The 23,760-nt window shown below is 41.4% G+C and overlaps 1 protein-coding gene across 1 annotated transcript; it reads left to right on the top strand.

The window, feature by feature from the left end:
• Positions 1-294: 294 nt before the first annotated feature.
• Positions 295-23,576, top strand: ARID3B (AT-rich interaction domain 3B). The gene is made up of 9 exons (XM_053464597.1): positions 295-423; positions 1,702-2,247; positions 13,393-13,458; positions 13,794-13,866; positions 16,507-16,690; positions 18,240-18,484; positions 21,027-21,281; positions 21,400-21,483; positions 22,676-23,576. Exons 1-9 carry the CDS (start codon positions 388-390, stop codon positions 22,831-22,833), a joined length of 1,647 nt encoding a protein of 548 aa, XP_053320572.1. The 5' UTR covers positions 295-387; the 3' UTR covers positions 22,834-23,576.
• Positions 23,577-23,760: the final 184 nt, after the last annotated feature.

Raw genomic sequence — 23,760 nt, 5'->3', positions numbered from 1 at the left:
AAAATGGAGGGCGCACGGCACTGTGTGTCCTAACACCACGCTGCTTTGTTTAAGTATGAGCTAAACCACTGACGGTCAGTCGGGGGAGGGGGAGTCGGAGTCGCGTGTGTACACGTGTGTTTAGCTATTCCTTCGCTCTGCCGCTACTGGCTACGCAACGCGAGATTACCAGCCGAAGGCGTAATGGATATGGCAAGATGGCGTTTACTTTGCATCCGCCCCAAAGAGTAGTACGCGCTGCCGTTGAATGTGCGTCGTGACGTCAGAGCTCTCGTTTCGATGTGTCGGGCGGGGCCTAGCAAAGCCTGGAGGCTGCGGTGAGACGGAAACTGAGGGGAGGCCGCTGGTAGCGGCGGAGCTGTGACAGGAGTGTGCGGTGCCGACGGGATGGTGGAGAAGGCCGGTGTCGGGAGAGACTCCATGGTGAGCGGTGCGAGACCTCTTGGACACACGGTGTGACTAGAGGAAAGAGCAGGGAGTTGGGAAGTGGGGAGGGGACACTGGAGTGGATGTGTAGAGAGGGCATGTAGTGCAAACACACCCCATCCAAGCCCCTCGCTTCGGACGCCTCATACCGTCTTCTCAGAGGAAAGTTTTCTGTGAAGCAATCGCGTGCTGGGGTTATAGGAAGCCGCTGTGTAACACGGCTCTGGCCGGTAAAGCGGTTTCGGTTATTTACTTCACTCCATGTGAAGCACTTATATTATTTACACACAGTCCGGCTTCAGCATGTGTCGCCGGCTGGAAGGCGATCTGCTGCGCTTCTCGGGTCCCTCGTTTAATTCGATGTTTCTGGTGCTGTGGATTTTAATGATCCGATCGGTGGTGTAATCCCGTAGGGATCCCCGGTCATGTGCCAGATCCCACCCGCACCCGTTTAAAGGATCACATCTTGCCATAACATCCACCTTTTACTGGGATCTCTTGGGGACACAAAACAAACCCTTACACCATGGATACTTTGCACCAGGGGTAGACTAACCGGTCGCATTCTTCCCATGCTGGTTTCATACATTATCATGGCTTGGGGCTCTCTATCATCATTCCTAAAGTAGATACAATCACTAGGTGCCTACATTTACAGCCCCCTCCCATGATTAAACTTGTAGCCACCATGGTAACTTGGGAAGGCTTGTGAGCAGACGTGTCCTGTGATCCAGCCCTTTTACCCCCCACCCCCCTTTTAGTTTTGTGTTTATTTTTTGCCACACAAGACATTGTAGAGTAATCATGTAAGGAGGTGCGAGAAACAATCAACGGCGTGGAAGTGAGAAGCCGGTAAATGGTGCTTACTGAAAAAACACAGGAACAAATTGGGCAAAGCCAGATGTCGTGTGATTATTAAACTAAACCGAATGTCATTTCCTGCTTATGTTCATTCATATTATAGAAAAGAAAGCACTCTCTTAAACGCTTATATAAAACCTATAAAAAGTAAATAGAGGGTCCGTTTGTAAATGTTTACCCACATTTGTCATTATTAGGAATATAATGTATATTGTTTTGCAAACCAAGGATTGGTAGCTTTAGTGTGGTCATTTATTACGGTTAACCGCATGTATATAGGATGTTGCTGGTATAAATGTATGCTTTGTTTCCTTTGGCAATTAAATGCCTTAAATATGCTTAAAAATTAAATGACTGTGAAAATGTTAGGTATCCAATAATAATGTTTTTATTTAACAATTTTTTTTTTTTTAGCCCTCGTTAATCCCTGGTGGGTTAAATCCAGCGCTTTCTGGCAGTTCCCAGATGCTCCCCAAACAGGGCATGAAACTGGAGGCAGTGATGGAGCAGCTGCAGAAGCAGCAACAGCAAGCAGCTCGTAGTATGCTGGAGCGCGAAAGGCAGATCAGAGAAACGCATCGCCTCTATACACAGCAACTGGCAACGCAGCATGCCTTGAAGTCCATGCCCGGCCCGGCGGCAATCTCATCCAATCAAACGCACCTTCCCACAGGTCCCCCTCAGAGCGCCAGCGAGCCAGATGAAGACGAGGAGATGGAAGATGATGAGAGTGACATGGGTGATTCCATTGAGGATGATGACGGCAGAACTGCACACGGTTCTGCTCTGGCACAGAAGTACCTGCAGGCTCAGCGAGAACAACAAGGGATCGGTGTGTCTAATCTGCAGGGGACTCCTAGTAAGCCACCTATGACTGTTAAAGAGGAACCTCCAGAGGAAAACTTCAGCCCTTCTCCTTCCAAACACCACAAGCAGAGTCTGGAAGAGCACATTAAACAGGTAAACATTAACCATGTATTTTGTTTCCGCATAGTATGTGTAACTAACTAGAAGTGTATCTCTGATCAAAAATGATACATTGGCATCTTGTACTGGGTAAAATTTAACACGTGCACTGGTTTGGCCTATATGGAAGAGGATATGTTATGTCCTGCAGATGTCTCTATGATAACTGACCGCTTAGGAAAACGAGCTACATATAATACCACTTGGTGGGCCATGCTCTGCATTTTACAGAATTCAGTGCTTACACACCGAATCCTGTGACGGAAAATGGCGGCCATACTTGTAGTCCATGTAGTATGAAAACTGCTGGTAAGAGAACCAGGGTTATGTGTAAACATTTCACGATGCGGTTCTAAAAGTTTATATCTAACTTCCACATTTGTGGATAGCAATTCACTTTAAAAGGGCGAGCCAACAGTGTATTTTCTCATGCGCGAGATATATTGATATAGTGCGTTTTTGAAGTAGAAGAGCTGGACGACCTTTATGAAGTTCTGTACCAGTATCTCTTGGCTCATGCTTTACAGGCAGTGCATAGGTGTTCTGGGTTGCCTTTCCTAGCAGGCTGTAGGACACTCATGGACGGTATGGGTCTGATCTGACACCCAAAGTGTTACAGATGTAATTTCCTATATGTGTGTCAGTTTGTGTCTTGTACAAGAAAACTTAATGCCATTTGAGGCGCCAATACACAAGTGATTACAGTGCATCACATGTGAAGCAGTTAGGTTTTCTAATCTCCAAGAGTTCACAAGACTGGGTCAGCAAGCTTCTGGAATAGCAGGGGATCATGGGTAGGTGAGTTCCCACACTAAACTTATTGCAACAATTGTTACATATTCCTTACCACAATATGACAATACAATTATGTAGATGTCTGGTAGGAGTTCCCTTTAAACCATTTTGGCTCTACAAACGATATTGAAGGAGTGAATGTTTTTATAACTGTATATTATTTATTCGAGGTATTGGCTTTCTGACCCTTGTGAGTATATTCAGAGTTTATTTTATTGTATTACTTATTCATCTATATACTTTATTCTTCCCAGTCGATGGCATTTGTTATGAAGAACTATATTGCTTCCTATACATTAAATCTGATGTTGCACACAAACCAGTTCTGAGCAAAGTTAGAAACTGGATGACTTTCAGTACGTGGCCCCTCACCAGTCCTGTTTTTCCATGTTAAGATTTACTCTGCTATACTAACATTATACAAATACAACGCTTCCCGTCCCCATAACACCCAAACCTTTTCATACGCTCTCAAGCTAACACGTCTTTGTCAATATTGAAACTATAAGTCACTTGGCAGTTGGTGTTATATACAATATAAGAATATTTAAAAAGACCTGCCTTTATATTACGTAGCTCTGCATTTATCATGCCAGATTCAATACGAGTTATCATCGGAGAGCAAGCGCTATTCCTTTTTCTCCAGATGTTTATTTCCGTCAGCTTGTTAAGTCGTAAACAGTAAGCTACAAGACCGCTTGTTTACCAGGAACATTTATTATTATTATATATACCCAACAATCCTGTAGAGTTGGCTTTGGTAAAGGCTTTTTGTTTAGGTTTCTGGTGTGTGAGTAGGACTTACTCACTTACGATATTTAGAGTATGTCTAGGTGTGTGCATGTGTAATACATTACTACACACACACGCACTGTAACCCTCGCATTCCTTAAGAGTGTAGGATAATGGTGGTCTGTACAGCTGGAAAGAGCCCCAGTATGTTTATCTACCTTACCACTGTGAAAAGGAAACTGCCCCCCTTCAGCTCGGTGTAACTAGAAGGGGCATCATTATATAAATGCAGTCCTTTTGTCACCAGAGGAAGTGACCTGTCACCTCTATCGTAACACATTTCACTCAGCCATTGTATGGCAGAGACTATACGGTAGTCTCCCTAATGGCATTTGGCCGAGACATTGCAGTGAATTAGCTGCGGTTACTATACCTTGGATTTCTCAATATTTCATTTATTCTGGTTTGAGCAACGTTTATGTAATATAAGTAAGGTCTCGGAAATGTTTTGCTAACTTTCATTTTAAAGGTCACAAGGTCACATAACTTTTTTTAATCTATATTTATTTATTTATTTATTTTTTAATACCGGGTATTATTTTTATGATGAGCTGTTCAGACATGCTGATGGGGTGTTGTAGGGGTAAATACTGTACGAATGTTAATGAGAATGTCCCGCGTTGGGCAATAAATGTAATCTGTGATGCATTGACATTTTAGAATGATTTCTTTACCTTGCTGCTTTTTGGCTGATTTAAACATTCCCTTTTTTACTCGTTGAGATTTATCGCGGTAGTTTGTAAACATGCTGAAGTCCGAATAGCCTGTTGATATGTTGGGCTAATGATGTGGGGTTAATGCTTTGTAAGCCAACTATTTTAACTCCTCCTCTATCACAAGCTGCCACATGTTGGGTATGCAACCCCCCTACCTCATTAAACCGATTGAAAGACCAGTTTAGCCTGACCAACTCGCCATTGTATCACATTGTTGCTGGAATCAGGTTCTGCTGCTAATGTTTCACACGTCCGCGTCTCTAGGACCTCCCGTCAAACCCCTTTCAGGAATCTCTTTACATGGATTCTGCCAACTAGAGCTGTGATCTCTTATTAAGTTACCTGCGCGGAAATATTATATTTAAATACTGATTTATGGGGAGTTTTTAGGATACGTGGAGATAAAATCAAATATTTTGCTGACCTTTTCACAGGGATGCTTTTTTGGTGTTTTAAACAGTGTTCATTTTAATTGGTTTTGATCAATCAAAATTATTGAAAACCACTCCGTTACTCTTAGTGGAGTATGTTCTGATCAGCCTTCTACCCAGGTCCATTTTTAGTCATACAAGGAATCTGGGCAAGACTGTGCACAGCACTTGCTACCAGCTCTGACTGATGCTGACCCCTCTTACCTCCATGCAGTGCACCAGTATTGCACATGCGCGCAGGTAAGAGTGAGAACAGATTCAACAAGTATTTTTAAAGGACGGGTCCGTGGGCCCCTTAGGACACACCAGAGTTTTGCATTAATGATAGTTCTTCTTTAATATTTTGAAAATAATATTTAATAAGTCTCCTAGACTGTAATTTCTATCTAGCATTGATTTCGCTTCCTCCCTTTGTCAGGTGTAAGGGGAGATCTCATTGTGCTGCTTTGTGCTATACGTTAAGTTGGGGAAATATTCCTTCTTAAGCTCTCCCTGGACCGCTGTCCCCCCAGCAGAACACCTATCCTCTTCTGTTTCATGGACTAAATTGGCTGCGTTTCTGTTCACACTCGCCATTGTACAGCACTTATGTTAGGACTTTGTCATTGATAATTGGCTTACATCAAAGTAATCTGTGTGCGCAATGCGTTGGGAATTAACAGGAAAGGATATAAATAGCAGGTGCTTGTAAAATAGATTATTAACTAGGAGTCACATTGGTTACACGATCATTAAAATATGACCCCCTACAAATGACTGCAGCTCTGTATTACCACTGCAGCTCATTTAGTAACCTGTCCACTATGGCGCTGACCAATTGGAACGTGTTCTGTAGAACGTTTGGATGCATCGAGTGTTCATTTAGGTCCCATGCTGCAGAATTGTGTACTGTACGGGACTTTTGCTTCATACGGCACGGTGAAAACCTCCTTCCGTTAGCTGATCTCCGAAGCCGCTCCTCGGCTGCGGTTTTGAGGCAGAATAACATATCTTTATACAAGTTGTTCTTCGGTAACCTTTGCAAGTGCGGAAGGCCGCTTGTTGGTCATGTTGCGTGAAAGGTTTGCAGTTCGTTACTTTTTAAAAAAAAGAATGTAAGCCCTCCGCAGCCTGACCAAGTTTTGTTTTTGTAAAATAGATCTGTTCTTTAACTGGCCGGGCTGATAACTGCATGTGATGTAATCAGTTTTTTCATCTTATATAAGAGTTTTTCTTTGGAAACGTATTGATGCCTTTCACGCTGTGTGTTTGATGTTTTATAATTGACCTGTCTGGTGACATTATTCGAAACTACCTTTTGATAAATTGCCGGTCTGGTGTGCAAGCTGTGGCCCATAAACATGTGTCTGCACCCACATAGTCTGTGCAGATGTAGCTTTTGTAGACTAGGTATTCACAAAGGAACAGTTCAGTTTTAATGTATGTCCCTGTGTCAGCACGATTGCTTAATCTTGGTTTAATGAGTGACCTGTTTGATAAAGCCATCCATGCTGATGCAGGGGTTTGTCTGGGGTAGATATATGCACGCTGCACTATGGTACCTCGAGGATCAGAGGTTGTGAAACGCGTTGCGGGTTCAGTAAAGTGAGAAGTGGTCTTCATGTCATTGCTCTCGTGATCTGTGTATTTAGTACGGTGAAGCTCAGACTTCCCAGAACTCAAGCAGACGCTACCGATTGCCGTACACGGACTTCAGTAAGCTACGGGAGCAACTAAGAAAGAGCAGCTTGTTTCGTGTTACAAAATCAGAATTGCCGCCTTTTTCAAATGTTCAATAATTAAAGCTGAATTCCAAAATATTTGCTAAAGCAGAAATTCCTGATTAAAAGAACAGTCCTAGCAGTAATTTTTTTATATGAATGTATATATTAAGGCATCCTGCATGGCACTGCCCGTATGAGCTGTATGGCATATTTAGCAGGCTGAAGTAATGGCATGGACCGTTCGGTGCCTTAATGAGCGCCTTTGCTAGAAGAGAAGCCATTGTGAGTCCGCAAGTGCAGTAGATCAGAAGAAAGCAATCGGTATATGAGTAAAATCCAGATTGTTCCACTAAAAGAAAGGAATTGACAAAGCAAACGGTTTTTCCTTTGATGCCAGGAAAAAACGGTTATTACTGTCTCTTTAAGAGCCCCCCAGGAGTCTGGCCTTGTTACTAATCAGCGGCCTCGGCCTATTTACTAATGTTGGAGGAGCTCTTATGTATATTTTTACTGGTGCGTCCTAAATAGCTGCTGTACGTTGGTTTGGGAGCGGTTAGAGCTGGGCAAACACACGTCTTGACTTATGACAGCAGCATGAAGTTGTCTGTCGTTGTATCTGTATATTTCTTTGTCTCTGGTAGGAGGGCAGACAATTGTAGGACATGTGAGGGAACAAAGGGGCTCCGCTGACCTCTAACCCTACCTCCTGAAAAGACTGATTAGCTCCATTCATTAAGTGGGCTGGGCTGACATAGATGTGCATCAGGTCCTTAGACAAAGGCCTAGCTGGCAGCATGGAAAACATTGCAAATTTCCATTAACGTGTACTCCCTTTTAGCATCATGTAAGCGCCTGATTTTTGGAACTCACAAAGTGCACAGACCCTAAATTATAACTAGTGTTTGACTACTAGGTAATTTCACGCTTTTTTTATGTGGATAAAACTGAGCCTTTAGTGGAACAACCCGCAGTCATATTTACCTTGTAAAATGAAATCTTAATTTGGTGTGCTGTGTACAGCCATTAGGGAACTTGTTTGTGTTACTCAGCTGGAAAATACTTCAGTCCTTGTGCCATTTTGTAGTAGAAATTAACCTAAACTTTAACTGGGTGATTGCATTCCCCCTTGAAGCGAATGGTAGCTGAACTGGTAGCAGAACCAAGTAATGTTTAGCAAATGGCAACTCCCCCCCCCCCGTTTCCATTGCACATGGGTTGGCTTCTGAACACCTTTCTATATGCCATTTGTTGGAAAGGGACTTAGATTCCATTAGTATAGAAAGGTTGCTAATTAAGGCCAGGGTTTTGTTTTTGAACAGTGATACTCAACTTTGGAGTCTGGTCAATAAAGAGTGAGTTTACAAGTAAGCCAGATGTTTGAATTCCTAGATATGGCAATTGTCACGGGCAAACACGTGTGATCTTGTCCGGTGAGAGAGGCTGACCTGGCTTAGAATTCTCAGTATAATTAGTGAGAAGAGTTTTAGGAAAGCTCAAATTATGTATGAATTGTGTACAGGGCTAACTTAGCCTCCTTATGGTCTTCACAATGCGTATTGATAGTTTACAGTACATTTAAGCTCCCTGTCTAGATAATGAAAAGAGGAGTGTTAGAATCTAAGCAATTGATTTTATGTCCTGTTTGGAGAGCAGTTTTATAAAAAGTACAAAAGGGTATGCTTTTTCCTTCCAGTCCTGTTGCTTGCTTACCTATTGACACTAAACCTTTTCCTTAATGGGCCGTATAATTCTACAGGAGTGGGGGAGGGAGATCAGCAGACATCTGAGATCTACTTAAAGATGATAGACCAGGTGGTTTGGTGGTAATCCCTGCTGTGTTCCTCTTTTAATTGCTATTAATGTCTTCCACACCTATCTCCCTTCTCTATAGTCTGCAAAGAAGCAATGGGGGTGGCGGGGGTGGAATAGGACTTCAACTGCTTCTGGATTTTGGGCTGTAAATGAACTTCCCTTTCCTGGTTGATGGCACCCAAGTTTGAAACTCAATGTTAAATCCTTTAATTGTGCCATTGAAGAGTGCACAAACGGTAGCTGGCTTAAATGAAATGATAAACAGTTACAATTTGTTTTATTTCTGTTGTACCTCTAACATATTTGTGTCCCCTTTGATTTGTATTAGATTAATATATACCAGTCACACATCTGGAAACGCTGATGGTTACTCGGTTTCATCTGTACTTTATTGGTTCGTAGTCTTTTGCAGTGACCTCTGAGGTCTCCCAGAGATAAAGCTGCAGTGGGATGGCGCATTCAACAAATACAACATTAGCTGAGTGTCTCCATTTTTCCACAACTTGAACCAATTTGAAACCCCGCTGATTTCCAGCTCTGCTTAATAGCGAAACGTTGGAAGAACTTGAAGCGCTTTAAGTTTGGAAGACGCATAATGCTTCGCTGAGATCCTTTGTGGAGATTGAGGCCACTTTACCCAGAGGAAGGGTCATGTAGGCCCTTAAAAGTTTTAGTGAATGACCAGAGATTAAATGTCTTATCTCAGGGCTATTCTAGGGCCGACTTTATCTTTCTGTTATAACCTGTTTTAAGTCATCGAAACAGCTCTAATTACAAGTGTCGGATTACAGTATGTGATGACTAAATAACTATGCACCTTATAAAGGGATTCCAAGCAGAATGTTTGATTTATTAGTGTTATAGACTGTCTCATTCCAGACACTGGACATTGATAGGCATAAGAAGTAGTAAACATTTACAGGAATTACAAATGGCTTGCTTCTGTGCAACGTAATTAGGTTTAGAGCCGTATATGGAATGTAAGGGCCGCTTTTTCCGTCTCCCTCAGGCAGTAAACAAATCCTAGAGATTGGCCCTGCTATACCCCTTCCCCCTCTCATTCCTTACCAGGCTAATAAAACATGTTTGTTAATGGCTTGCAGTCCATTGAATGTGACTTTAGCTAAAAGGGGATTATAGGACGCAATTTAGTGCTGATCCTTTCCCAAGCCCAGCAGCATCTCAAGGATATAATGAGGATCCTAATTTAATAGCTCTTAAAGAGCTTCTAAAGGTTTACATCCAGATGAGTTTTCCTGATAACTCCTTTTCAGGTGCCATTATTTGAATTGTGTCCAGCTGATCATTAATAAAATAACGGCCTCTTGCATCACAGCCGATAACCATATTCAACCTTGTAAATATTGCTGAATTTACGTGTTGGTAAAGGTTGCAGATCATATATATATCTCTATCTATCTCTCTCTCTCTCTATCTATATCTAATTTTACACACGGGCAAATGTATTTGTCTGCATGATTTTTAATTGTCATGGGACTAGATTGACCATATTTAATGGAACAAATATACTGCTTCCAAAAAGTTATATATGGCTTTGCTGGCTAGGTAACATCCTTACGCAGCATGGTCTGTTGTTTTTTGGGGCAACAAAGAAAATTAAAATGTTATATTAATTTCACAAACTTCTAGCATGAGCTTTTGTATGTATTTACATATTTTTTCTAATGTTAAGCCTATGATTTGCGACCTCTTTACCAAAGCCATTTGTCTGTCGGTTCTAATTTTGTCATACCGCTTTGAATATATGTATTGTGTGAAGATATAAATAAAAGATTAATAATAAACTTGATTTGTTAAAGTGTTAACCAATGCCCATTCCATTTTTATGAATAAGGTAACAAAGATCAGTGAGTGTAAAGGGGGTCTTGGAAAATACACAGGAACAGGACTAGCAGTCTGATGAAATGTATTTTAATGTTATTACTCCCTTTGATTTTTTTACATGTTAAGTATATGATTATATTGTTGGCTTCCTTGCAGTATACACCCTCCAGATGTTTTCTTGCATCTGTGTATAAAGTGTCATGTAAATGTGCTCATAGAGTCAAATAGCTGAGCATAAGGGGAAGTGTTGCATCTTGTGGATTGTAGTAATCGATCCTCGCTGCTAAGTGAATAAATGTTGGCAGCTCTGGTAGCTGTAATGATTCTGTCAATTTAAAGCAATTCCAGTGGGTTAAATGTCACGTAGAGAGCAGGTACAAAGCAAGTAACTGGTTGCTTCCATGTCATTTACATTGTATGCTGCTTCACCAGCAATCTGCTTATTCAATAATAAAAGCTTATGCTTAAAGTTAAAATATCACTCACTCTGCGGCTGTAAATAAGAGTTATGTGTATTCCATTAACATGGAAGGCAGATCTTTGTGCTCAGCTCTATTTTGCTTAGGTTCGGGATCGTTAGTGTTGCCCTCATTCAGCAATAAGCTTCTTTACATCCGTTTCTCTACCTATATATCATTTTAATATATACTACCTCAAACTGCTGGTGTAGCATTCACATGTACCAGTGCAAAGTAATACTATCTGAATATAAAACATACTCCCCACGGTTTGCAGCCCCCCGAAAACGCTTCCTCCGGTGTCCCGAACTGCATACAAAAAAAGAGGGGACGCAAAATTAGTAGAACAAAGCAAATACAACAATGGTGCAGTGCTTCCAAAATACAGCCATAATATGGCCACATACACGCACCCCAATCAGCACAGAGACTGGAGCCCATGGAGAGGTAGAGCCAAGGAGGATCTTCTAGTCTTTGAGCTTTGTTGTATTTCTGTTGTACCTTTAACACATTTGTGTCCCCTTTGATTTGTGTTAGATTAATATATACCAGTCACAATGGACTGTGATACTTAATCACCTGTTGCACAAACCACATTCCACTAGATATGGGGCATGGAAATCCTTTGTTCTCCTGACCCATCTCCAGTATCCCCTTCCATAGCCTGTCCCTGCTTTCTAAAATCCAGTGCCTTTTAAGTCCTTAAAAACCTAGAGCCCGGCCCTCTTCTACTTCTCTACCTGTATGTGTCTTCATTTTTTGTCAATTTGTATATTAGTTGTAACATTATTGTTCATTTTCACTCTTACTGTAATTGCATTACATAATCAGCAGGGATTTTGTAAATTAAATGCTTTATAGAAAATGCTTTATAGAAAAGTTTTGTTATTTAGGGGGATACACACCCTGGAGGGCCACACACCCTTAATAATGTAATAGTGTAGTACCTGGGGGCCCAACAAAACCCTCAAAGTCCCTATCCTACTGACCAATCAAAGCCGTAAGCCGCTAATTGAATGTTTATTTTAGCATTCCGGATAAGCCTTTTCCTCTTCTCGTTAAATGGCATTGTATGTTTTTGAAGCACAACTTTTAAAAGGGGTGTTTTTGCATACGGATGCAATGTTGCTTCTTTACCAACTGTTACAGTAAATACATCTTCAGGAAAGATAATATACGAGTGTCTGTTTTTCTTTGACCTGCAAACAGTCTGTAGCTATTGTTGTTACTTTATTTTATACTGGAATCTTGTTAAATCAATCAAGTAAGATACATTTTATGAAATATAAACTGAGATATGTTTCCACTGAAGATTCTAGACTTGTTGAGAAGTAGATGGGTGTCCATCATCCAGAACCTGAAATCTTTGTATTTATTGATTTATTTTTTAATCCTAGAAAAGGATTTGTTCCCTGGTATGTTCATATAACATAGTAGTTCATTTTAAAGGGGCAGTTTAATGTCCCTGACAGCCTCACCGAAGAAGACATATTCAAGTACTTTAGAGTTTAAAAACAGGTCTTCGGCTCCATTCTTTACAACCAATTTGCTACCTAAAGTTACTGGAAGGCACTACCATTTACCCATTATCTGCCCAAAGTCTTGCAGTAGAGGTCAGTGGTGTTTGCTCGATACAATGCATCCTAGTGAGTTGACATGTTCAGCCCACCTTCCGCCCTCTTGTTTAGATAACACGCTTGTTATGTGTGCAGGAGTGGAAGCCGTGATCTTAACTGCCGGTCCACAAGGTCTAAATTATTATTTGTTCCCACCGAACCGCTACTCGCACTTCATGAATGTGATTATAGCAGCCGAATGTGAAGCCATTAGGATGAGGCAGATGAGTTTAGGATTGGGGCATACGTTGTGCAGCGGTAGTACCAAGTGGCTCTAAACTGTGCTGAACAATACTAAACACTGAAAACAAGGACACAGGAGGAACATTGCTTCTATATCATTCTCTCTCGTTTCTTCGTGAATTTGGTTTCCTTATAAAAGTTCTTTCCATGTGTTTTTTTAATACATCTTACATGTCTAAAGGTCAATATCCAAATGTTCTTTGTGATCCCTAAACAACCCACAGCTTGTACCCAGACCTACACCGTTACTTACATATTAACATCTGCTTGACATCACTCAATTTGTGACACAAAGCATGCATGTTGAAGACGGTAAATTATATTTTTACCATTTTGTATCTTTCATTTTCATGTATTGATACCCCAGGGCCATGCCATCTTATCTGTAAATTCAAATGCTGGAAATACCGGTATACCCTTTTCTGTTCTTTTTGTCACCTTATCACTGCAATATAAAGCTGAATACAAAGTGCCATGTTTGTGAAGTGTTTGCAGCATGTTGGCATGAGGGAATATAGTCATCTATGCTCTGATTACAGAGCAGAAATAATCACCATTTGAATGATGCAAGAAATAGAGCAATCTGTAGGGATTATTTGTACTTCTAAAGTAGTTAATCAACAATATCACAACACATGCTAAACATCTTATAAGAAAGGAGTTGTTAAAGTCAATTTTTATGCTACTGCCTCAAATCACTTTTTCTCTGATATTCTTTTTCTCACCAGGAAAACTCTTCATGGAGCGAGGACCTTGATGGTCGGAGCAGAGAAGCATCAAGGGATTTTGCAAAGGTGCATAATGTTATCTTTCTTTATTGTTCAGTATTTCAGCGGGGTCTTACCCTCTTATCCTATAGACATAGGACTTTTAAAAACTGAAAAAATTAGTAAAACTATAGCGCAGAAGGCTGGTTATATGGCTCCTCCAGTTGACCCCAATGAGGGCACATAAAGTCTTCCCTCTTATAAGTAGTCGCCTGGTCTGGAATCCCAGCAATTTCTTAGTCAATGCTGTTTTTGCTGCCCCCCGTGTGGGATGCCTCGATGTGCCAGGTGAGGTTTAGTCAAAATACAAAACTTCACTTTTGTCCCACATTTCTAATCTTGAAAAATGTTTCTTTTCTCAGTTGTATGAACTGGACAGTGACCCGAAACGAAAGGAGTTCTTGGATGATCTTTTTGTTTTCATGCAAAAAAAAGGTAGGTGGAGGGTAAATTCCTATTCAGGAGAGACACAAAGGTTTTATGGCGCAACCCGATCACGAAACTTGAAAACGATTGTTTTGATTAGACTTCAAGACCACAATGATACTGAAATATGTAGTCTGCCAAACTTGTTTTGCCTTGCAAGGTGTGTTATAGCCAAAAATCTGTGCTTTTGGGACTGGTGGTATGTCTTCTTTGAACCGAGTGCCTCTGGGTTGGGATAGACTTGGATTTCCTGGAGTCTGGGAAATGTAAACACTTGGTCATTTAATTTTGGCATTGTAGCTCATCACCAGGTCATGCTGATGGTTAAATAGAGCAGAAGACTTGTATTTGTTTGTTGTGGAAATCACCACTGTGGCGTTACACAGTAGGCTGAAATTGCTGATTTGTCCTTAAGAGGAACTGAGCTTTTCATAGGTGCATAGCAGAGAGGTCTTCAGATCTTTTGTTCCTCTCAATCTAAATCTGTTCTATCACCGTTCACTACCCCCCATCAACAGCTCTTGAAATCTGATAAGCTTAGAAAGACCTGTCACTATCATTTATTGAGGAAGCTGTTTGCCTGGGGGAGGGGAGAGATACTAAAGCATTGGAAGGCTGGAGTGGGGTAGTTGAAGGAGGGGGTTGTAATCTGTCACTTAGCGTAAGATTAATGAGCCCATTAGCTTCTGGTGGAGTGTGATTTACATCTGAAGTTTGATTTCCTCCCTGCAAATGAAAGAATTAGGCTCACACAAACATTGGGTATTCGATAATAAAGTGAACGCAAATCCAGTCCATTTCAATTTATGGGTGGAATCCGTAGGTAAGATTGTCATCGGTGTAAAATGGCACGTGGAAGTATATGGAATTGAGCCATTTGTCACTAGAGCTAACTTGACAGATTAAACCTGCAGTTGTACATTAATCTGGCCAGCTGCTGACATTGTGAAGCTTCTGTGCTAACAGGGTGGCTTGTTCTATTTAATGCTACCTCTGTTATCTTGTCGGTAAAAGATGGTAGAAATGGCTTGGCGGATATTGAACACCGTGACTCACTTCTTTCTTCTATGAAGTTTCCAAGAAACACAATTCCTAAATGAACACACTCTGGCTGGCTCACCTTCATTAATGTTATAAATGTTAGGGAGTTGTCCTGGATGTTTTAATGGGTAAATCTGGATTGATCATTTTTTTCACCAGCATAAGATAATAACCCAACCCCCCCCCCCCGAATATAACAGATGTTCGGTGGTAATCTAAGCAAGCAGGGCTCTCGACACCTTTTGCCTCTATTTCAGTATGTCAGAACTATCCAAAACTTTTGCGCTATGGGAATCTCTCAGTGCTATGTAAATAAAACACTATTGTGTTACAGGTGGGAGTGTACATTTGTTATTATGAAGTGTATTACTATAGAGCCGCCTTTCATTGCCGTTCATTGTTGAGGATCTGTAAAATTGTACAGCACTGGAATATGGTGGTGCTATATAAAAATATTAACGCTAAAATGCGTCCTTACTGAAGTGATGGTGTGTCATATGGAAACGTCTGCGAATACATGTAAGACACCTGGTAGAATTTATAATGGGCAATTTGTTAATGATGATGGTGCTGCACAGTAGACTAACGAAGAATACACATTAAAGTACTTGTTCACCATATGTATAATTATATATATATATATATATATATTTATATTTGTGGGTTCACAGTGCACCAGTTGCCCTCCTTGTATTGCTATCTTTAGGTATCGCATTCACTGATCCCCAGACATCCTCTGTGTAATGTAGCCATCTGACCCTAGTGACACTAATCACAGGGAGTGTCCTGTGACAGTCATCCATCACTGAGATGACAGCAGCTAATTCCTGTGATGAAGATGGGGAAGTATAGGTTGGGGGAGGGTCACATGGGACTCCATCCTATCTACTTATGTGTCCTTTATCATCATTCGACCTGGAGGAGATGGGGGAAGGGAAGGTGTGTGACAGTCACAGCTGTGCTTGGTAGTCACTAGGCCTCTGTGGCATGGTGCTGTTTGTGTACTCAGCACTGGAATACAGGAATGACTTACAAGGTTGAGATCAAAATAACTGTAGTACATGACTTCACTTTTAGCAGTGCAATAAAACTGCACATGTACAGTCTTGTGCAATTAAGGCCAGCTTTAAATGTCATGACAGCATTAAATTCATTGCTTTTGTAAATTGACTTGCATTCCCCACATTTCTTGATTACTCCATCTTCTCCATCCTCCTGTTTCGCTCTGGTGATAATTCACATACTACCTAAAGCCAGATGGAGCTGTTCCCCAGCGTCAGGTCTGTGATTGCTAGGTGGCAGATGAATGTTGCGGAGTTCTGCAGAGTTTGAAGCTGTTGCTGTAATTGGTACTTTTTGTACAGTTTATTTCTATTAGAAGTTTGCATAGCTGCTCTGCTTACAGCGACATGCAATTTCAGTTCAGTGCCGAACCGTTACCAAATTAGAGCATGCTGTAATTGGTAATCTAAGCCAACGCTTTGTATTCCTCAGTTATTGTATGAAGTCCACACTTGTCCCTGCTCTTCTTTCTAGCTTACATTTCTTATCTATATTTTATCATAATGAACTCTCCTATTCTGCTTTTCTTTCTTCTCATTTACCCAGGCACCCCAATTAGCCGTATTCCCATCATGGCTAAGCAGCTATTGGATCTGTACATGCTGTACAAGCTGGTTACAGAGAAGGGAGGTCTTGTGGAAGTAATCAACAAGAAGATTTGGAGAGAGATCACAAAAGGCCTGAATCTACCAACCTCCATTACCAGCGCAGCCTTCACACTAAGGACCCAGTGAGTATACCTGTCCACTCACCGTCATTACTCTACTAGAAAGTACTATGGTGGCATGGATGACAAAGCAAGAGAATATCTGCTTGTTTTCTGTATGTTATTTGCACGGTCTTTCCCTCCAACGTATACCACCTTGGTCCCTGCTCCCTCTTACCATATTCTAATATGTCCTGCCCCTTCTAGTTGGTACACAGTCCCTACCCCGGAAACTTCCTTTCACACACAGAGGAAGAAGTAAAGCAGCTTATGTACGTGTGGTGTAGTCTCCCTCTTACACTGAGCTTACAGTACCTACACATTGCAAGTATTTGTCATTTAAAGCACTCACAACTAGCATTTTCTCCTGGATGTACAACTTTTTATTGGCCCAATTATTACATTAATATTGCTTTCCTCTTTCTCTTGATATACTGTATGTCTGGAGTGCATTGATTATCATCACACTTAGGATAAGCAATTACCACTCGAGACACTGTAAGCATTGTCACTCCTACACCCCAAAAGTATATGCTCTACAAATACCACCAGATACACTCAATGTTAACTAATATTTTGTTTAGCCATGCTTACTGTGTAATTCAGTAAGAAAAATATTCTCATGCATTCACTTATGTGGCATTGTCACATCTATATTAAATATGTTTGACAAATGAATGCCTATGGTCAGGGGAGGGTTGGCAGCCTAAGGCCTGGGGGGCAAGTCAAGTGAAGTGGCTCCGCCCCCTTGCATTCACCTTTCACCTCTCACGCTGCTCCCATCACTATGCGGCCATCAGACTTCTGGAAAACTGATCTAAACGGCCGCTGGGTGCTGATGCCACCGGCCGGAGCTACTTTAATCCTTTTTTTATTTATTTAATACGCCGGATCGGCTTGCCAAATTAAAAATAAATAAAGTATTAAAGTAGCGCCGGCTGGCAGCATCAGCACCCAGCGACCGTTTAGATTCGATTTCCAACAATCTGATGGCCGCATAGTGATGGGAGCAGCGTGAGGGGTGAAAGGTGAGTGCGAGGGGGCGGAGCTTTCACCCCTCACGCTGCTCCCATCACTTGGCGGCCATCGCATACGGCCGCTGGGTGCTGATGCCGCCGGCCGGCGCTGCTTTAATACTTTTTTTTTCATTTAATAGCCGATCCGGCTTGCCATATTAAATTTGAAAAAAAAAAGTATTAAAGTAGCGCCGGCCGGCGGCATCAGCACCCAGCGGCCGTTTAGATTAGGTTTCGCCCCTGCCTATGGTGGAATGGACTTCAGTAGCATTGCTCTAAAGAATTGGATCAATGTGCTTGAGCAAAGAAAGAAACCCGAATATGACAATGGCAGCCTCCAGGTCTGCAGGTTGAGCTTTATTGGAACAAAATGAAATAAAAGATTGTCAATGCTATATTAAGACGTCTCCTTTGACTCCTGCTTACATGCCCCTTATGCTCAAATAGTGTTTTGGTGGACACGTGCTCACTGAGTCTCATAGGAGTTGTAGTTTATCAACATTCTTATATTTGTCCAAGAGTTCACAGGCTATTAAATATTTTTCTTTTCAATGCAGATACATGAAGTACCTTTATTTGTATGAATGTGAAAAGAAATGCCTCAGTTCCCCTGCTGAGCTGCAAGCTGCCATTGATGGAAACCGCCGGGAAGGCAGGCGTCCAAGCTATGGCTCCTCGTCTTTTAACTACTCCCCAGCCTCGACTGGTGCCCCAACACTTCTCGGAGCGCCAAAACTTTCCTTGTCTATGATGGGTGCACACGCCAGTCCTCGGATCTCACCAGTGATGGCAATAAAGAAAGGTCTGTGTTTTTTTAAACTGGTTATCTCTAAACAAGTATTACCTGTCCTCAAACTTGTCCACTATCCAAGTCTCTCTTCTTCACCCATCAGACATTTAATTTTAACCTTTTTAACTTAAATTCCCAATACATCATGTCCCTTGGGAAATATTACATATCATGACTATCCCTACTTCAATTTGCGTAATAATCATCTTCTCATGATAAGATATCTTTGGAGTGAGGAGAAGAAAATGCCCCATCATTTTTTACCCCCTTTAACAGTGCGGTACTGTGTTGGTTCAAACCAAGTGAGGAAGTTCCATAATGACTACAGGCGGCAACTGCAGTTTGGTTAGTCACATAGCACCTGGATGTGGTAAACCCGTGGGAGATGAGCATGTTTCACATCTTCAGTATCACTGGATGTCTGTTAAAATTAGAAATGTGGTTTCCTGAGACCAACATTTGGAGAAAAGTTTAGATCTACCGGATAAAGCACAATACACATTTGTTTGGATTATTCAAGTTTCCAAATATTACATTAAACACTAGAGCATGGAGATTGTGCTATGTCTTATTTTTTTTGTTAACCTAATATATTAAACATGTCGTTTTAACAATGTGTTAAACCTTAAAGATGAAAGATATAATGGTTTGTCCTCACAAACAAAGCGGGCCGTCTGATGTCAGTTTGATCCTCAGTGTAAGTCAGGATTGCTTGCACTGTGCTGACGGATGTCATGTAATGGCTCGTGGTGCAACTGCAGTTACACTGACGCTTGAGTGTTCCCTTACCACAGTGTAAGCTCTGACGCCGCAGTCAGGATCAGTCAGTGTACCAGAAACGCTGTTAGGGATCTGCTCCCCTGCTACCGATGGGTCGGCAGGGAAATCGGAGTGTATAATTTAATTTAAAAATACTAATAATGACCCTGATATCATTTTGTAACCTCAAGTTACAGGAGAAGCATAACAGTGCTCTCCTAGTAGAGATCTGATTTTAGATTTGGAAAAAATGAAAAATGTAGTGTTTAAGTTTGGCCCTCCAGGATATATATATGTGTATATATATATATATATATATATATATATATATATATATATATATATATATATATATATATATATATATATATATATATATAAAAACTCCTGTAAACATGTTTTTAGCAGTAGCTCTGATCTTACAGAAATCGCCCTAAGCAAAATTATGACACTTTTTGTCACTTTGTTTGTTAGTCCTCGTAGGTATTGAGTGATAATTGAAAAGGGAACAAAGACATTGTGAAAATGCATCCACAAGGGGTTAACTATGTGGCATTTTTTGAGTTGTGTTTAATAACTGATTTTGAGTAATATTTCCCCTCTGATGTGCTTGGCGTATGTTGCTACCCTGACTGGCCTTGTTTGCTTTTTGTGTACCCTTGTCAAGACTTCAACAGGTTTCAAAGGCTTGAAAGCACCTTCTAGCGAACAATTAACAAAACAAAATAAAATATATTATCTTATCTTATAGACATTGAAAAAATGACTACATATTATCAATAACAGGAACTGTTAGGATGACTTTTCCTGCCACTGGTCGTTAACTGGTAACATACCTAATTTCCACAAATGTTTTCCTACAGTGCCCCCTGCTGACCATTTAAATGATAGCAATCCCACCTGGGAATCCACCAGTGATGGCGACGAGGGAGGCTGGGTATTAATTCAAAGGGCGAAGTCGGCTATCATATGCATTAATGTGTATATAATGGCTGGAGTGTCCCATTAACCATAAGCTGAATAAGATTACTTATACACAGATCAGTAACCCCGGCAGCTTTCAGCTATGTATCATGGCATGCTTGGCAGCACATGTTGGGTGGGTAGCTTGGTGGGAGCTACTGCTTTCTGATGGTTAAATTTTTTTTTATGCAGCTCACAGGAGACACGGAATATCCCATACTGACATCATTAATGATGGCTGCAAGGAGTCCCTATAACCGTTAATAGCATGACTCCTTCCTTGCCAGATATAGATATAGATGTATATAGATGTATACGGTATACACACACACAGTATATGTGTCTAGAAAGATGTGTGCACTCATTTTCAGATATCCGGATAATGGTATCGTTGGCAGATATCATTAAAGCTAAAATTATACACAGCTCACATATATGTATAAAATAGTTACACACACTTTGATTTTTAAAAACAAAATACACAGTGTAATGATAAAACAGTATTTTTTCTAATGAACAGGCATAAATGTATAAAGACCTAAAGTGTGTGTATGGGGGGGGTGTTTCTGCAGCCTATATTCAGGCCAATACGGTATATGAGAATGCTCTTGTTTAAGCAAGTATCAAACGTTCCCCTTTCTCTCATTTATGTATCCTGGCTAGAAATGGTAAGTAATTACTCACAAAGCGAAAGACACAAAGATGCCCATAGTGTTATCATTTAGACTCTGAAATAGCATGTAATTTGATTTAATGGTGCATCTTGTATAGCTTTCCTGTTCTATTAGGGGTCTCGTGTTATGCAATAACTGTTCCCTTGATACTTCCGCAGGAGACAGTCCTGCAGGTGTGATGGCAAGCCGCATGTCTCTGGCTGGGCCCCTCAATGCGCAGCAGACTCCCACAGGAGTCCGGACAGCCTCATTGGAACAGCTAAAGGAGAGGCTGGAGACAGGGGAACCTCTGGAGAAACGCACCTCTAGGACAGCAATGGAGGAGCAGCAAAGGCTCATGCAGCAGGCGCTCCAGCACAATCTGCTGAGCATGGCACGACAGATGCCTATGAAGCTCAAGATAAATGGCAAAGGTGAGGTTGAAATTAGAGGGGCTGGCATGTGTTTGTGTTTATCTTTTTTTAACCTGACTAGCTGCTCTTCTCTTTTTTTTTTTCTTATTCACCTTTTTGTCTGTCTTTTCCCTAGCAGCACAGGACCGGCAAGAGGCTACCCTCAATCTGGGGGCTGGCAGCATCAATATGTCCATTGAAATTAATGGCACAATGTACACAGGTGAGTTGTGGGACACACTGATTTTCTCTTTAATATATATTACAAATATGCACCCTTTTAATGGTCTCCGTTTGGGGTGAATTCACCTAGTCTACCCTATTTTTCCTGCTGTAGACATTCAGACTTTAATTGGTCCTTAGTCTTGTCGTTGATTCAGGGTTGCTGTATGCCTATACCAGGGGTAGGCAATCTTCGTCTCTCCAGGTGTTGTGGGCTACATCTCCCTTGATGCTTTGCCAGCATTATGACTGTAAGAGCATTATGGGAGATGTAGTCCACAACACCTGGAGAGCCGAAGTTTGCCTACCCCTGGCCTATACCATGCATGTTTACATTTCATTAATGTATTAGCCTCTACCACTTCTGATGGGAGGCCATTTATCCATCACCCTCTCAGTAAAATAAAACTTCCTTTCCTTGCATACAACCTTCTAGTTTTAGATCATGACCTCCTCTGTTAAATTGCTCTGTATGTATATGTTTCTATCACATCTGTCCTCCAAGGTATACATATTGAGATACCTTTCCTGTTTATTTTGTTTTTTTAGTAGCCCTCCTTTGAACTCCGATATATGCTGATAAGCCCTGTTGTATATCATATAGTTTAACTGGCCAGAGTTCTTCGAATTCACTCTACCCTTTGAATTATGCGTAATGAGGGCCAGCTCAGCTCTTCTTGCTGGGGAAGCTTGTTAGTGTTGGCTTTTCATAATGAATAGTAACGGCTGTTAAAACCACCACTCCTGCCAACTCTCCACTTGGTTATTAATTCGCTTTGGGGTTTGTTAACTAAAGAGAGAGCGTGAGTTGTGTTTCAGATGTTTGACTTCATTATGAATTATTAGTAGCAAGAAAATGCTCCTATTGAAAGATTGCATATGGAGGTCTGACCATCATCGCTGACAGGCGATAAGTATATCGTGTGCAAGGAGATGTGTTTAGCCGACCACATCTGCACAGAAAACAGTTGGGGCAATTGGTTACAAGAACACCACGAATTAAAGGGGCCACACAGCTATCATATGCATCAGTGCACACATACCGGAAGTTGTTCTAACCTCCCTATGGAGTGTGCTGCCTTGCCTTTTGTAGCTCAATCATCTTTTTTGGGTTGTACTGTTGTGTACATTGTGTTACTAATCACCATATGTCTTGCTTTGGAAATTCTTACATTTTCCTGTGTCTTTTCTAGGAATTTTATACGCTCAAAAGCCAGTTCCCTTAATTGCGGGGTACACTGGGCAAAGCGGTGGTAGCAGCAGCAGCAGCAACACCTCCCAAGCCTCTCAGAGCCCCACTTCCTCAAGGGGCACACCAGGGGCCGAACCCTCCACCAGCTGGTCCCTCTGAGCACACTCTCACACTTGGGAGATTGAGCTTGATACTACTTACCTCCTCCACAAGAAAGCGTTACGCAACCGTACCTACCTCAGCTTGCCGGAAGACAGCAACTCTGCTTACCTCATTTAATGTAAAGGTTACACAACCAATTTACCTCATGTTTTACTATGGCATTACACAACCTTACTAATTTATGTGGTGACAATGGCCTCCTGGCAACGCATCCCATAACTGCCTCACCTTGGAGGCCCAGCTGTCCTCCTGCTGTATGGCATTTTGGGAACTGTACAGCATACTTCTATCCTCTCTTTGACCCTCTAGTTCTTTGCAATCTTCTGTAAGATGAGCAGAATAGCCTCATCGTACCTCTGCTGTCGCATTGTGGTCCTTCGCGAGAGAGCGCGGAATGAAGGATTTGGGCCGGCTGTGCGCACATGGCCCAGGCAGGACATTTCAGCCACCCTCGAAAACCTCCATCCCAGCCGCTGTCACACAATCTCAAGAAGTGTTTAGGACAGCAGACCATTTTGCTGGGAAAATAGCAGACTTTAATAGGTTGTAGCATAGTGCTAGCCTATACTAAACGGCAGGTTTTAAGGTTTCTGTTACCAAGTGTGAACATGTTTTATCTTCAAGCATACTCTAATGTGATGTGTTAACTTGATATTTTAATGAAGCAATCGAGATATTTTTCACAGTTTTACCTCTTAGATTGTCTCTGGTAAACAATCTTTTCATGCCGGTCAACGGAATTACTGTTTTCATGGACTGTTTGGTGCATCTCCCTACGTTTAAACCGTATTTAAAAGTGGGGAGAGAAGCATTGTGCTGTACGTATGACAAACCTCGCACAAAGATGCTAGTACTGAAAATACATACAAACATATCCGATGCAAAAGACCAAGCACTAATTTTACTTTCAAGGGAGCAGGTCTT

This window comes from Spea bombifrons, chromosome 4 (genome assembly GCF_027358695.1).
Source record: "Spea bombifrons isolate aSpeBom1 chromosome 4, aSpeBom1.2.pri, whole genome shotgun sequence".
Classification (NCBI taxonomy): Eukaryota; Metazoa; Chordata; class Amphibia; order Anura; family Pelobatidae; genus Spea; species Spea bombifrons.
The sequence above is the reverse complement of the archived record's forward strand: the minus strand, read 5'-3'. Positions and strand labels throughout refer to the sequence as shown.